The sequence below is a fragment of the Anas acuta genome, chromosome 2 (genome assembly GCF_963932015.1).
Source record: "Anas acuta chromosome 2, bAnaAcu1.1, whole genome shotgun sequence".
Classification (NCBI taxonomy): domain Eukaryota; kingdom Metazoa; phylum Chordata; class Aves; order Anseriformes; family Anatidae; genus Anas; species Anas acuta.
The window spans coordinates 8,823,629-8,840,252 of NC_088980.1; the positions used below are offsets into that span (position 1 = coordinate 8,823,629).

At 38.6% G+C, this 16,624-nt stretch overlaps 1 protein-coding gene across 6 annotated transcripts in view; it reads left to right on the forward strand.

Moving 5' to 3' along the window:
- The window catches only part of RBM33 (RNA binding motif protein 33), a 102,987-nt gene that overhangs the window by 24,519 nt on the left and 61,844 nt on the right, over window positions 1-16,624 (forward strand). For 5 of the 6 annotated variants that reach the window (XM_068673435.1, XM_068673437.1, XM_068673439.1 and 2 more), the window contains exons 7-9: window positions 2,349-2,520; window positions 9,393-9,601; window positions 11,299-11,605. In XM_068673435.1, the coding sequence (XP_068529536.1) occupies window positions 2,349-2,520; window positions 9,393-9,601; window positions 11,299-11,605 (688 nt within the window). The remainder of the gene's footprint in view (window positions 1-2,348; window positions 2,521-9,392; window positions 9,602-11,298; window positions 11,606-16,624) is intronic. The other variant, XM_068673438.1, reaches the window with a different exon arrangement.

The window sequence follows — 16,624 nt, forward strand, 5'->3', positions numbered from 1 at the left end:
CTAAGAAGAATAAAGTTACACTGGTGTAGAGAAGTTGAATAAAGATTTTCTTAATGTTGCACCGGAAAAAAGTTACCATATACTCTGTAACAACTTAAAATTTTTTCAGAATGTTTTTTTTTTTTTTCCTCCAGAATAAATAAATAGTGAAAGGCAGCAGTTTCCACAGGTATTTTCTGTAGCATTTCATTAGACCATGTCAAGATTTCTCAGGACAGTGCAGACCACATTAACCATTCGGTAGTCTGAGCCACACATAGAGCCTTGCATGAGTAAGTTTTGCACTCATCGATGAAATTTTGTAACTGAGACCTGGCTTTGTGCTGGGATTATGCTTTTTACTCAGCTTTAAAGAGGCACCAAGGTAGGAAATGGACGTGTCTGGGATTTATGTTCTGAAGTAAAAGCAGGAGGCTCAGAGCAGTGAGAGTTTGTGTCATGAAACAGCTGCTTCGATTCATACTCCCAAATTGAGATCCTAAAGGGAGAATCCTTAAAGATGAGCATCAGAACAGTAAAATTATGGGTTTTATGATATTTTAAAACAGACTTGATGGAGGTTTTGCTACTCCTTTCCCTTCTGGGAGTCTCTCTTTTGAAAGTAAAATTCTAACACACTCTCTCCCCCTTTTTAATTGTTGTTTGTTTTTATTAAACAATGTTAACATATCTTCCCTTTCTGACATGACTCCTTTGTTCCACAAGTTTCAACTGCCTTTCCTCTGAGGTGCTTTGATTTTCCATGGATATGTTAATCAGACCAGTTGTTCTCAATTTGGGTTTGCTTTTGAGGCTTGCATTTCTTTCAGTCTTGAAGGATTTTCTTTGCCTGCGATCCTATCTGTTGTTTTTAACCGTGCTATTTGATGGTAAAGTGTGTTTATAAAATATCTCTAACAGATATAATGCTTAAAGCTTTGTGTAAATGTAGACTATTATGTTAGCTATATCTTTAAACGTTTTTACAGTCAGGAAGTACAATGCTTGGATATGTGCTTAGAATGGATACAATACAATCTGAGATAAAGAGATGGCAGGTTGAAAACAAGGTGGGATCAGTAGCCCATTAAAGCCCAGTAACTAAGCACACAGATTGTGTCTTTACCAGGTAAAAGCTGCTGAAGCTTTGAGCTTGAGTTCTTAGTTTGCTGTCTTCTAAAGCTGAAACTGTCTTGCCAGATCCTCTCTCTTCCTATATCTTGTTTCCTGTGTTTTTGTGAGGGAATCTGCAGTCTCTTCTACTATTCTGCTATTTATTCTCTTTCTTGGTGTTTGACTTCGTATCTGTCTACATGACTGACACGCTTTGCCTTTTTCATATAAATTACTGCACTGATCTGGTTAATTAGAAGATTAAACCATTTCTTGCGTGTTACATTTCACTCACTTTTTAACTGTCCTCAAGCAACATAGAAGTTCTGATCTATTTAGCAGCTTTATGAAGAATTAGATTGCATGTGCAGGCTCTAAGAAATGAGCAAGTAGGCTTCTACAAAAAAAAAAAGCCAAATCTACAGTAACCAAATATTTTATGGAAAATCGTACTGTATTAGAACATTTCTAATTTTCAATTCTAGAAATCAAATATAACTTGTGTAACATTTGGAGCATTAATTTTATCTTGCCAGCACAGGGCAATGACATTTATTTATATATTTTAATTTGAAGGTGAGGAATCCATTTTCATTTGGGAATTTTCATTTGAATAAATGTTCTCTGTTACAGAGAGAATTGGAAAGTAAATGAGGACAAGGGAATAGCATTCCAATATACAAGTTTAGTATATTCAAATTTTATGCAATCCTTTTCTCTTCATCATTTGCTGAATTAAAACTGGGAAATAGTCAAGGAGTGGAAAAAGTAAAGACAAGTACAATTATGTGTACCTGGAGGAATAAAACTGAGAAGTGTGAGGTTATCTATATTTTTTCTACAACATGCTACTGGCAGTTATTAGCAAATTAAAAAAAAAATGATTTAGTGTTTGGATTACCTGAATTGGGTTGTGTCCCAGGCTTGCATCTTAGTCAATTCAGTGGCGGAATGTCACTCTGTGTGCAAAAGCAGCTGCTAATCAGGTGGCGGTCCTGATTGCAGATTACCCCTGCCCTAAACTGTTGTGTCAAAGTAAGCTTTTGTAGTAGATGTTACACAGATGCCGAACATATAATAAATTGTATATGTATATTTAAGTTGCTAAAGCTTTAATATTCATTGAGTTTCTATAATACATAATATCAGTAAAATTTGTACAAAGGGGCATTTAAAAATGCATTGTCTTCTGAATCTCACTGATCACAAGAAAGTAGATTTTTCAGTTTGCATATCCTCTGTATTTTGTGATTCAGGCAGCTATTGAATCTCTGGAACTTCAAGACCAGACAAAAGAGGAATCTGATGAAGAGGAGGATGATGATGAAGAGTCTGGACGATTACGTTTCAAAACTGAACGGAAAGAAGGAACGATAATTAGGCTCTCAGATGTGACAAGAGAAAGGAGAAACATTCCAGAAACTTTAGGTGAGATTCTGTGGACTATGGTGAAGAGCTATAATAAGCTAAAAGAGGCTTTCTAGAACTTCTAGGAATGAGTTCGATGGCAAAAGATGGAATATCCTTTTTATAACTTAGACTGGCCTATACCCAAATTGTCTAAAGTCATTTGTAGTGTCCGTCTCCTTGGTGGTAATGTTAAAGCTTACAATATTTTGAAAACTAGCACAGTGTTTGTTAACTGATGCTTGTGTGGTGTCTTTAAAAGCTTTCATGTTTTCAAACAGCAGCTGTCTGATCTTTGTTTCACTGCTTATTGCGGTGGAATGCAATTTAAGGAATTCCTTTAGACTTTATTGCCTGGAAGATTTTCACTTTGTAACACAGATCTTGTTACTTCTGTTCCACTGTAAAATACCTGTATTTTTTTCAATTTTTCCACTTAGGAATGTGAGTGTGTTACAAACCTATCGCGTTCCCCCTGTTGGATTGGCCTAGAGAAGTTGCAACTTGCTGATCTGCAAATGTGCTTATGGTGTTAGAAAAATACAGAACCCCATGTTCTCCTTTCAGGTTTTCTAACGTGGAACTATGGGAGTGTCTCCTACAGACTTGATTCTATTAGGTAGCATCTAAAAGAGTAGCTTTTCTTCATATGGGAGTAATGTAACATAAGCTCCATGTGGTTAATGAATTTGACACTTATTTCCAGAAGATGCAGTAGATATTGAACTATCTTGCAACTGCCCTGTTTTAGTTTGTAAATAGCACAGTACTGGTTTGGTTTTTTTTGAGAGCTCAGGACCATCTGAGAGTTCAAGACCAGTTGTGTGTCTTAGGTACTTGAGTATTTACTTGATCCTGGAGTTTTTAAAACTCTCAGACATGTACTTGTCCTACTGAGGATACCCATATTGCCCTTCATGATGTGCTTACAGTGGTGGTAATGCTCAAAAAAAAAAAAAGTTAAAATGGTGATAGTGAGATGAGTAGAAGATAAGTTTTGCTTTTAGAGGGGTGTGCTGTTCTCATAGTTTCGGTGTTGAGCCAGAGTATCAAATTAAAAGGTCAGATCTTTTGAAGAGAATCAAGGTATGCAAGAGAGAGAGTTGAACTGGTAATGAAGGCACATTGTCACTTAGTTTTGGCTAATTGCCAGATATCACTGGGAGAAGATAGCTTGTGATGATATTTCTAAGCTTTGCCTGGCTGTAGGCGTGAGTTCCTCACACGGGATTGCTGTAAGATGGGTCCCATGCAGCCCATACTTGGTAGCTGGGTGCTTCTGCTTTCTTTCCCGGTGAGACAGTGTCTTTGGGGGCAACAGGGCATTTTGAAATTACATTCCTGGAGCACCTATCCAGATTGCCAGGACCTGTCCTGATCAGATTTTCCCTTTCCCTGAAAAGGTTTGTCTTAAAATGGGCATCATTTCTAAGGATTTTTCTCTGAGTTGCTTCTCCTCCTCCTCCTCTAATTTGCTTGCACAGTTTGGGCTTTTACTGTACATGTGAAAAATGAGGAGCCTTACCTCTAGAATAAAGGTGGTGTGGCTATGAGGACTTATTCATGAGCAGCAAGGAGTCCACTGCAAAGGCTGAACCAGCCTTTCACAGTAGTATTCCTGTTGTGCTCTGAGACGCATCAGCACATGACTTTGAATCAAGATCTTTTTAATCTTTTTTTTGTATTTATTGTATAGTTCTTGCAGTTTCAGGCAAAGTGTGTTATTGTAGGCCTTCAGTTGACATTTTTTTTTATAAGCAGGTATTGATACTAACTAAAATAAGCCTGAAGGGAACCATCTAGAACGGTTCAGACACAAAAATAATCTATATGGGCAAGGGATATTTTGGCGGAGATGCATTCAAAATGTGTTTTCAACCATAAAACTGTTTGTACATGCCATGTACAGACTTTATCCTGTTTATACAAAAGGTGCTGGTGGTCTTACAAAACAGGATCATTTAAAAGCATGCTGGAATAGCTAAATCTCAGCACGTAATTACAAGGTAAATGACAGTTCCCTGCATTTTCATATATCTATGGGTTTACTCAGCAGTGTAACGTAAAAATGAGACCAGGCAATGAGAAACTGTACCACAGAGCTCGACTGTTAATAGAGCAGTGATCAGAACAAGACTGACTTCTGAAGGTGATCAGGGATGTTGCTTTGATGTAAAAGGTGATGCAGATGTAGGTGAATCTGTAAACAGCTTTTGTAGCTGGTCCTTGCAAAAATCTTGCTGTTGTGAAAAGATTTCTGTTTAGTCTAGTTCTCTATGTTATTTTCTTGATAAGAGAGCAGATGACCTATTGCCTGGTGGAAAGTTAAACAGCAAAAATACCTTGCCTATAAATATCAGCTTTTGAGATTGTAGAATAGGTTTTTAGACACTACTGGTTTAAAAATGAAACTTCATTGGAGAGCTACATCTCCTTACTTTAAAATCTGAACATAGTTGGGAAAACACTTATAGAGAAATTAACATTTCAGTTGAAGTTACAAACGTAATTTCCATCCTGTCACATTTTGGTGACCTTTTGTGACAGCTTGTCTCTATTGGAGGAGTGCATTCTTACTTGCTGATTAAAGATGTCATTTGAAACCATTTTATTACCAGGGATAGTGAAATTAATCTTGACACTTAGAGACACTAGAAAAATAATTGCTGATTCACTGCATTAAATGTGTGCATGTGAGAGAACTGTACAGTCAAGATTAGAGCAAGTGTGTGCTGGTAAAACCATGCAAAAATACAGTGTATTCGCATAAATGTAGCTGAGATTTTTCCTAAATATTCAGTTATCCAAGATACAGCAGTGCTATAAGGAATTTGAAGGAGAGGGGTTGTAGGACACCCATGGAATTGATTTTTCTAGAGGTGCTGAGTTTATCATTTTTGACGAGAAACGTGTAACTTTCAGTGGAGGTGATTGAATTGTTGTCGAGTTGGTGTTGTAATTATGCTGTGGATCTACTCATAAAGAAATACAAAGAAAAAGAAAAAGACTGGCATTGCCAAACTGAATTGTTCTCTCTGTAGCTAATTAAAAACAAAAAAGCAAACAAAACCCTACGCTTAGGCAGACTCCCTTGCAAGCTGATAACAATGGTCTATGTATGTGCAATTATTTCCTGTTATGTTCCGCTTAGTTTACATTTGCTGATACCTAGTGGCTGAGATTTCAGGCAGGCCTAGGAAATTAATGTGGGTGGTTTCGCTGTTACCCTGTTGCACTGTGTACAAAAGACCAAGGTGTGATCACGTTATAAGTCTGGATAATGGGGAGAAAAAATAAATTGGGAGAAGAGTTACTACCCCTCCCAATTCAGATGGCACATGTGCATATATATGTGAATGTGTATTTTTATGGCTGTTGTGGGATGTGATTCATGTTGTAAATCTGTGCGTTACCCAGAACAACAGGGATTCTGGGGTTCTGAAGCACCTGAACTGCTGTGCTCACAAGGAGCTACCCAGGGCAGGTGTAGCAGCAGAGACCTTTGTTCAGGGCTGGCTCAGGCAGGAGCTGGTGGCCAAGGGGGCACAGGGCTGCATCCAGCCTGGCCTAGCGTGTGTTGGTGACGATGCACACAAGCTCACAATCAGGGAGAAGCAGTGGCCTTGTCATGGGAATCCCTGAGTGTACTTTGGAAGAGACTAGAGAGGGAACAATGATCTTCTCTTCCTCTGCCTCTAACTTCATTTCTAGGCAAACATCTGATGTTTTCAAGGAAGTCGTTTCCTTGCTTCCCTCTCTGCAAAACCATCTTCCATGCTATTTTTTTCTCCTAGGTCTTTGCATGTGTGGCACAGTGCTCTGCAATGGGATAAACAGCCCACCTCATAACTGAGCTGTCTGTGCTTTACTGCATGGTGATGGATAGCAATGTAAAGAGCTTGGGGTTTTCATGGAGAATGAGTTTGGTTTACTGTAGGAGTCTTCACTTTTGTAGCCTGTCTCTGAGGTTCTAAACCTTCAATTTTGTGTGTGAGCAAAATTCTTGACAAGTACACTGTTTCGTTCAGCATCATGTTGTGGGGGGAAATACGCTTGATGAGTTAATGTAGTTTTATATTCCTTTGTCTTCCTGCCAAATGTTTATAATGTTCTTCTGTGGTCAGAGATGTGCTGTGTATGTAACTGTGCTTACTGTCATGAATTCATGGGGATTATGTTTTGGGTTGGATGTTTTTCTCCAAGGTCAAAGTTTTTATCTGGCAAAGTGGAACTGTGTGTAAAACTGGATACGGTGGCTCTGATTTGAAGACACTGCCTTTAAAAGTTTGAGAACGTCTGTGTAAAATGAGAAGGAAAATAATTTTAGTCTTCATTTTGAAGAGTGAAATGTACATACGCGTGTAAGGTCATTGAGGCTGATTTTGACCAGGATGCTCTCATCCCTTCCCAGACTGTAATCAGCATTGCTCTCTGAAGTCATTTTGTTTGGGGCAACCCGTTCTTCCTTCTAACATTGTTTCTACTCAGTGTCCTCCAGTGTGTGCTAAAGAGGTTGAGAGATTCAGACATGGTCTTGTAGGAAGCCTAGCTGTCTTCCTGGGTGTTTGCTTTCCTCACATGTGACTTTTAAGCTGTTTAACAGTGTTTTGAATGAATAGTGATAGGTACTTGCTGCAGTGACTGAACATTGCTTTCCAAACTAACATGAGTTCAGGATTGTAGTGTGGAAAATAGCAAGAAAAAAAATATCCTGCTTGTCCTGTTCTTGGTGAAATAAGAGAAAACTTTCCAACTGGCAACATGCCCAGGATGGCTCTGCAGGATTTGGATCCCCTCTGGTTAAAGGAAGGAGAGTTGTTGCAGTGCAGTGGCATTATGTCTAAGTATATGGTAGTCAGTGAGCATTCATTCCTGCAGTCCAACCAACAGCCAGTGTCAGCCCTTTCACACTTGTAAACCTGTGAAGTTGTGTCAGGCATGGACGGAAAGGAAGCTTGGAATAAGAGCTCTGTTTTTTCCATTAACCCAGCTTTTTCCATCACTGACAGCAAAGGATAGCTAGGGTGACTGTTCTAGGCACATCCAATGCTTTAGATTGCATTGGATGAGAGGATGGTTATCTTAATTTTCCTTGCTAATACAGTGTGCACATTTAATACCATACAAAGACTTCAGGGAATGTGATTCCTTGCCCCTTGTCTAAGCATGCCAAGGTTTTCCTGATCGTCTGGGGCTCTGCTGATCTCCTGAGGCAGTAGTAGGGCAGAAGTAGCATCTTGTAAGAACATCCGATGCAATTGTAACTTGAGCTTTTATGTCACTTAATTCTAGTGTCAGAGAGGGGAAATGAAGGGAGGCAGAGAAACATAGCACCAACGTGCAGAAATGGAACAGCAAACAGGCAGATCCTGGAATTTTAGGCAGTCTGTCGTGTTTGCTGTGTTCATGGATTGTCAGCAAGTTCTAAGCTTTTCTTTCAAGAACCGAGTAGCACCAGCTTTCTGCAGGTGTTGAACACCTCTGAAAAGTGGGACATGCAAATTGACAGCTTGCAGCTCCGTTGTGCAGGTAGTACCTTCAGGTAGCCAGGTAAGAACAATTGCGGCAGCAGGACTATGCTGTTCTTACCCTTCCATGCCCTTTTGTCAATCCTCAGCTTCAAAGACTGACTGAGATTACTTATAAAGATATTTAAGGTGGTGGTTCAGTAGCTTTGGCTATTGCACTGGCAAGAAATGTTAATAATTTTCTATTTCTGTAATTATATATTCCTGATGGAGGATGTGTAGCTGCACAGAGGTTTCATAGTGTCTTATAGCTGCCTTAGGAGTGCTGTGAAATGAGAAGTATTTTATTGATCTTCAAATGTTGTAGCTTTTACTTGTAGTATTAGCAAGTAACCAATCTGTCCTGAAAAATTGGTCTCTGTACCCGGATTCCTTTACGAGCAGACTTCATTTTAATGGAAAAACAGAATTCTTGCACTAATTGTTATTCATATGAATTCAAAATACGTTTTTATAGGTCAGGAACGTGTTTCTTGTAGACTAGTTTAATTTTTTACTGTTAACTGCGTAAGTCGGTTTCAGAGGTAACAAGGGACGTGGCTGGCACATGGCAAAATGCTCAGCTGCAAGTCTGGGTTCAAGTTTATCCCCATTAAATAACCAAAACCTGGTGAGTGGCACTGCTGCTAGTGCCACAGTGTGCTTGCTGAATTCTGTTTTGGATTTTCTTTACAAGTAACTTTATTACCTGGGTCTGTAACTACATAGTTTTCTCTTAATTTTATCAGCATCGTCCCAGATTTCAAGCAAACTTGGCAGTTTTTGTGGGGTGCCATCTGTTCTCTGGTGTCTGCCTGTCGTGTGGATTGGGTGGGTGTTGGTGGTTATGTATTTGACTTGAGCTGAGCACACAATTTAAAGTGTGCTCCAAGTAGCATTATCACTTGTGAAGCACAGTTGGTTCTTCAGCCGCGTACATGAGAGAAAATAACAAGCAGTTACTGCAAAAAACACCTCATCGACCAGCAAGTCCTTCTTTGGAGTACGCCCGTGTGCAAAACATTCTGGTGGGTAAAATCTGTTTTTATGGAAGACTCAACATATCCTTGACAGTAGAGTTTGCTTGGGCTTTCATTTTGCTGCCTGACATTTCTGCGGCTAAGTGAGAGGAAAAACAAACCTTTTTGTTCATGTTTGTTTCATTCACCTGCCAGTTTTTGCCTGTGCACCAGGCACAAGTATCTGCATGGTTTTTGCTGTCGAAGGTGTCTCTAATGAAATGTTAACATGCCACCTAAAGGAGATCAAAGTGCCTGCAAATTCTGTTAAGTTGCAGGGATGCTTGTGTAGTTTTAGTGTTTTTCGTGGTATTTCCTGTGTTTTCAGCTTGAAACTAAAATATTTTTCTCTTTTCTTTTTTAACAGAACTTTCTGCAGAAGCCAAAGCAGCATTACTTGAATTCGAAGAAAGGGAAAGGCAGCTTAAACAAGGACGGTATGGCTCAAGGAGAGGAGGGCGAAGAGGAGGCTCAGTCATGTGCCATGGAATGGGAGAACAAAGGAGAGACAATAACGATAGGGGAAGAATGAAGGAGCATAGGCCTGCACTGCTGCCAAACCAGCCATCGACAATGGTACCTTTTAACCCTTAGTATTCTTTGATTGTACTTGCAAGGAATTATGATGAAAGGCATTCCAAGTCGTGAATCATTATGAAGGTGGAATATGGGTATTCCAACATTCCCATTTTACTCTTTCAGGGCACTGTTAGGCAAGGTGGGCTTTACGTAAGGTGATGATTATAAAAGTATGGGATTAGTCCTGCTACCAGCTTCAATTTGAGGAAGCTCAAGGCCTCCAAATGAAAAGCAGATTTTGACTCGTGTACATATAATTAGGCTTTCTATTGCCTTGCATCCATGTGGAGGAGAAAGATAATTCCTTTGAGAAGTCCTCTACATGCAACATGTGGGACTGAATATGTTCCCATTACTATTTCTTTAAAAAAAAAAAAAAAAAGCGTTTCTGTGAAATAATTCTTGGGTTTTTATTAAACTATTTTTTTTGCTGACACTTCCTTAATTTTAATTTTTATTTTTAAAATCTGTTTATTCCTACCATACTACTGTGGAGGCAAATAGAAATGAAGGAAAGTAATCACTGCTAGATAAATCAGTTTCTTAGGCTTTCAGGTTAAATTCAACTTTACTTTTTATTTTTTTGTGCCTGTGTTCTGTATCACAGAATAGAAGACTGTACTTTTTCTGTCCCGAAACAAAGTGGGTTTAGGATCCAGAGGTATCCCAGGTTTACTTGTTTTACCTGACTTACAGTGTACTGGAAGCTGAGATTATAGAACAAAGATTGTGAATGCCTTTGCAGGACAAGGTCATCTGTATTAAACAGTGGGGACTTTTTCTGACAGCAGTAACTCTAGGTGCTGATCGCTAGCAGGAGTTGGTGGCTGGCTCCGTGATTGAGAGCCCTGCAGTGGAATGTTTTAAAACAGTGAAGGTGGAATCATTGTTTCTATATTGCTTCAGTCTTTGCTACTTATTTTGATCTTAAATGTTGTAAACATTTCTGTACTCATCATAATATCTTGTGCGTGCTTTGTAGCTGCTTTGCTTGATGTATGTGGCTGCTGGGGAAAAAAAAAAAACACAGGTGTCACATCCTTGTTACTAAAAGGTTGTGTGCTTGGGACTCTTCGTGCACTACGATTTGAAAGTTACTGGCTTAGGGCTGACCCATAGTACCAACGAGTTCAGAACCAGAAAAATGAATGTGTCTGAAGAACATCTTGATTTATTTTATTTAAAAGATACTGGCTATTCACGTTTGAGAGTGCTGAACAAGAGACTTTTTTTGTTATGAAAAGTACCTTTCAAGGTATCTGTAAAGCAGCTTGATGATACTGGGCCTCATATTTCAGTGCATTGTATTGTGGTTGATGGCAGTTTCCATTGGCATATACAGAACATTAACCTATGAGATTAGGAAGTTTCACTGTTAGAAGTACATGAACAAATGAATGTGTTCTGGTAACATTCTCTATGTGCACCCTAGGCACTACTCATACTCAGTTGCAAAATTTTGTCTTTTTCTTGCACTTTGCCATCTTCTTCACATTATTGTTCTTGACTGATTGTTCCTTTGCTTTCCTGTGCTGATGGATCTTAACAGTTCCACTTGATTTAATGTTATAGGAAAGTTTTTTTCCATTCATGCTTGGCCTCAGTTCTCCAAAGGTGTCTTAATTTTGTTCTGGTTTATGTCAGGTTATTTGAACTTTAAAGCCTATTGACTTTATTCTTTTGTCTGACTTTAGACTCATTCACAGAGGTTAATTCCAACACACCAGCAACCTGTTAGGAGTCTGTTCCAGCACCAGCAGCAGCAGCAACAACAGCAGCAGCAACAGCAGCAACAACAACAGCAGCAGCAGCAGCAACAGTTACAATCTCTGCTTCCTTTACAGCATCAGCATCATTCTTCTCCTCCTCCAGGGCTACATATGCCCCCTCAGATAGAAACACCTAGAATAATGATGACTCCACCACCAGTGACACCTCAGCAACCGAAGAACATACACATAAACCCACATTTCAAGGGGACGGTAGTGACGCCTGTACAAGGTGAGCTTTCTGAACACATTCTCAGTCATTAGCATATGAGGCATCTTGGTCTTTGCTAGGGAAGCAACAGTTTCCTTGTTTATCTCTTGATGGAGATGTGCTTTGGGCTAATATTTTTTTCCTTAAATATTTTGCCAGAAATAAGATGTGAAAAAGAAACTTGTACCAAAAAAAAGACAGTGATACACTTCAGCTGAATGCAATCCAACAACAGAAATAGTAAAGTCTTTTCCACTTTTTTATCATTAGTGCTTGAAAGCCTTTAAAGAACAATAAAACTGAAAAGAGAATGTTTTTAAAGTAGCGGGATGTTGGTTTTTAATACTAGGTTTAGAATCGATACTGCAGTTCAGAATTTCCCACACCATTCTAGGTTCAGCCAAGCAGTCACAGAATGACCGCCCACCTAGTTCAGTGAGAATACACAAAGACAGTCCTTGAACTGTAAATGCTGTGTGAAAGGTACAAGCTGCAGTCCTCACTTGACAAGATACATGCTTTCAGTTCTCCTTTCAGTTCCACATGTATGATTATTTGATTCAGAGCCTGCAAGTACACGCTCTTTCGGTAACTCAATACAAGCACCCTTTGGGCTACAGTTCTTAGAGCAGCTCTCAGCAAACAGAGCTGTTAATATTACTACTTATTTGGGAAGTGTTTAATCCCCAAGAGGATAAAGAAAAAGCACCTATATATCTCTGACTCGTGATTCAGTTGGAACTAGACGAAGCAAAACAAGCGGATGTGTATTTACCATTAGGTTTTCTGTATTTTTTTCCCTCCTTTGAATCAGCAGAACTCCGAGCCAGTGTTATCTTTGCTTCATTTATTTGCCCACTGAAAGGTAGGAATTTGGCAGGGTAGGATATTGCCAGTTGATAGAAATCTGTTAGGCTTCTCACAGATGGGTTCACAGTAGCTGCTTCGTAGAGATTATTTCACTTTTTCCTGTCTAATAAAATCAGTGCTTCCCATCAAATTATGCATCAGGACAGATTATCTGGAAGCAGTCCAAAAGATCCTTTACTCTTGGATGTATGCCTTCTGTGCATTTGACTAACATTTCCAAAGCAACAGTTCTTGCTTTGTGAAAAGCAAAAATAGTTTTTAGGCTATTCTAGATGCCTGTTCTCGGCCTGTGAAACAATTGATGCATCTCCTTCATATACGTGAACAGATTTCTTCCTAATGCTAGTAATGGCTACTGGGATTTTTGTTTTTGCCCAATGTCAGAAGTACAGCAGTGCGTCTTCTTTCTTTCGTATGAGTTGCTTTGTCATGTAATTAAGGTGCTTCAGTCTTGTCTCAGTCTTACCACAGTGTCTGTGATAAGTATGTTTGGCATGCTAGAGACCTTGCTTTATCTTGAACATAGTCTTTTCTTTCTCTATTAATTTGCCTAATTTGATCCTAATTTTAACCAAATTGCATACCTGCATGTTAATAGATCTTCAATATTGGATTTGTAGGCTGCTGTATGTTTTTTTTCCTATTTTTATAATTTACACTTGCTGACTTTGTGTGCACATACTTTCCTTGACTGGTAGTCATCCTCTCAGAACAAACAGCCCCAGAAGTGATCTGTTTTAAAATGGTAGAAGACCTGTGTGGCAGTGAGAAAGGTCTTGGCAAAGGGTTCATATGAAATGTTTTTCATATGAAATAACTTAGCGCCATCTGTTTTTACTGAAAGGATCCTCTGAAAGACTACAGAATATTTCTGCTGCTAGGTGTGCAGCATACTGTTCAGTGCAATTGTTAAAATTCTAGTGATTTAAATCTAGCTTCTTAATTAGTGAGCAGTCAGTCTTCTGCAGTGGCTGTTAGAAGTGGCTATCTCATCAAACAGTAGTACAGTTATGTTAAATGAAAGTATACGTTTACACACCGAAGGAAGATATGTAGGGCATCAGGTTATGTTCTTCAGGGAAGATTAGCATAATTCTAAAATCATAACAGATGAATTTTTAAGCATTTTCTGATGAATTTTTAAGCATTTTCAGTGTAGGCATGCAAATGGTAGACAGAAATTCCAGAGTAGAGATAACAGTTCTAAACTTCTTAAAAAAATCTTGCTGAGTTTAATGCCTGGTAGCTCACAACACCAGCATGTTTATCACACAGCAGCATTTATTTAAGGGTAACGGGAACTATGAAAGAGATGAGAGTAATTTCATGTTCTTGATGATATCCTGCCCCTTCTCAACAAAATCTATTTCCAGATACAAGGCTTTCTTACATATCAGAGAATAGAGTCAGACACAAAGTTTATTTGGATTCTGTTGTTTAGAATGTGGTGCCTGGAAGTCAAAATGCCATGTCTGGAAGTGCATGATACAGACACGTAGATTCCCTTATTTTTAATGGTGTGCTGTCGTGTTTTCAGGTACACTGGCATTTTTTACCTCTCTAATTTTATGGCAGGAATAAGTCCACATAATTTCAATTGTCTGCACTAAGTGCACTAAGGGCATTTGTTCTAACTTGCAAATCATAGAAATATTCTTTCTCAACATCCTTTTGGCCTGAGTTCATCTTGAAATGCATTCAATATATCAGTATTTTCTAAAATAGACTAAAACCTGTAAATTGTCATTAAATTTTCATTTGAATAAAATAGCATATATGAGGTCTTCTGTAGCCAGCTACTCCAGCCTGAAAGTGAGTTGAAACACTCTTGAAGAATCCTTTTATTGGCTTATTTCTTTGTCTCAGTGGCAAATCTCCTTGTATCTAGGTTCAAAAAAAAACACCCAGTAGTTGCTTTCTGTCAAGTCATTTTTTCAAACAAATTTCTAATATTTTTTTTAGTCTTTGAAGCTTCATAAATGATTAAGAAGGACTCAGTCTGTCAGAAACCTTAATGGTTATATGAGTGTCTGTTCACACCTGCTGCAGATAGTGTTCAGTTAGTCTTCAGTTGTGCCTTTTGTGGCATTTGAATCCCATGTCTTTCTGTTGATTACCTGTCAAAATTTTCTCTTTTCTGTGCGTCCCATTTTGTAAATTAGTTTTGAGTTGTAAGAGGAGATTTTTGGCTGAGTGCACGTCCAAATTTGAGTCAGATCAATTTCCAAATACTGGAGGACAACAAAGTGCAAGTAGGCACACTATGAAATACTAGTACAGGCTGTGATTTAGGTATTGAATGTTTTTTCCCCTTGATGTTTACACCACAAATAACTATTTCAAGGATACTGTGGTGCTGCCAAAATTGACAGGAGCTACTGATGAGCGGTTTGTGGCAGCTCAGTGGATTATTGTGCCATTTACCTTTTTAAAAACTGGCATCCTGGGAAAAATTATAATTCTTCTAAATCATTAATATGGGAATTGCTGCTCCATCTTTTCAGGTGTAGCCTTGAAATTTACAGCTAAAATCAAATTAATCCTCTTAAAATGGCATCGAACAACATGTGTTTGAAACATACCTTTCAAACCTGTGGAAGATTTCATGTTGAAGAAATGAATGCCTATTTGAGAATTCTTTGCTGCTTCAGCAGGTGTCCAAGGACTGAAACGGTGCTGAGTTTGAACTATCTTTCATGGGTATTAAATTAGTTTGTTTAAAAATATATAACTCTCTATATGCTCCTGCCACAGGCAGGATACTGAAATAGACACGAGTGCGCTGTATGGATGAAGTTTCTCTGCATTTCCCACCTTATGTGATTTTTCTCAGACCTGCCTCTGACCTGAGCTATTTTAGTCCTTGGTCTGTCAAGAGCATGCTGTCAATTTTTTTAAGTGGTCATGGCTGTGCAATACTGACAGATGTTCGTTAGAAACCACAATGAGACTGACTAATTTTCTCATGTAACCTGATCAGAAGTTTGCACACAGTCTTTCAGAGCTGAAAGATTGGTGCATGTAGTTTACCCCTTCAGCCCATGAAGTAGTAAACTGCAGGTAATTAACAGTGGATAGAAGGCAGACACGAACATGAGCTAAAAATAGTTGCTAATGCATTAGCTCTTGTGCCTGTGTTACTGAAGAAAAAGGAATTTTTTGAGGTATATTAGAAAATTGTGTTGTGAAATAGAGCTAGTTAAGGGAGAAGGGTACATCTCTTAACACCTTTCCTGCTCTCAAGTGTCATGCAGTTGTCTACAAAGTCAGTGTTTAACCCTGTGTGGGAAACATTTTCCCTATTGTTTTCAAATGCTAAGCACAGATCGAAGAAAAACAGCCTTAAAGTTTTTGATAAATGAACAAACTCATCCGGTGCTGTTTAATTGAAATGTTTTATTTAACTTCTGCAGACCTTTTGTCTAAAATGGACATATTTGTACTTCTAACCATTTAGACAATACAAAGATAAAAAAAAAAAAAAGGAAAAATGGAAAATCTGTTATTAGACTTAGTGCTAGGGATTCTCATAAAGATTGAGTTCCCAGGGTGATCCGGCTGTAGTTAATTTGTGCATTATGCCATCATTTTAAGTGGTTGTTTTGGGACATTGCATTTCAAGAAAACAGAAAAAAGTTATGTGAACATGTCATCCACGTTAGTCTCCGAACTCCTAATTTTGGAGAAGTTATTTTTCAGGAAAACTGCCGTTATTTTTCATCTTTATGAAATACAAGTCTACCTTCTGAGATCAGCAGTTGCGATTACACAAACTATGACTGCGGTTGCATGCACCATTATAGTGACAAAGCCACATTAAGAGGATCTCGCTCTTAATTGCTGCTACCTGCCTCCTTTTACCCTTCCGTGAACAGTGATTTATGCCAGATAGCTTTTCTGATGCCAGTGTTTGCTATGGGAAGTAGGTGGTGAGACTGGGAGATACTTAGGAAACGAGGGGCACTAAGTTGAGAAGGTGAGTTAATTACGTGTCCTCCTGTTTGAAACATGAGATTATTGTTAAGAGTCCGTGTCAGCTTTGTCTGAGACATACCTTTGGCTGAATACATACTGGTTTTTTTTCCTGCCTGAAACAAGAAGCAATCTCATTCTGGAGAATGCAGAATCAAATTATGTAAATGAACTAGGAGAATCCTAATTGCCCTGTTG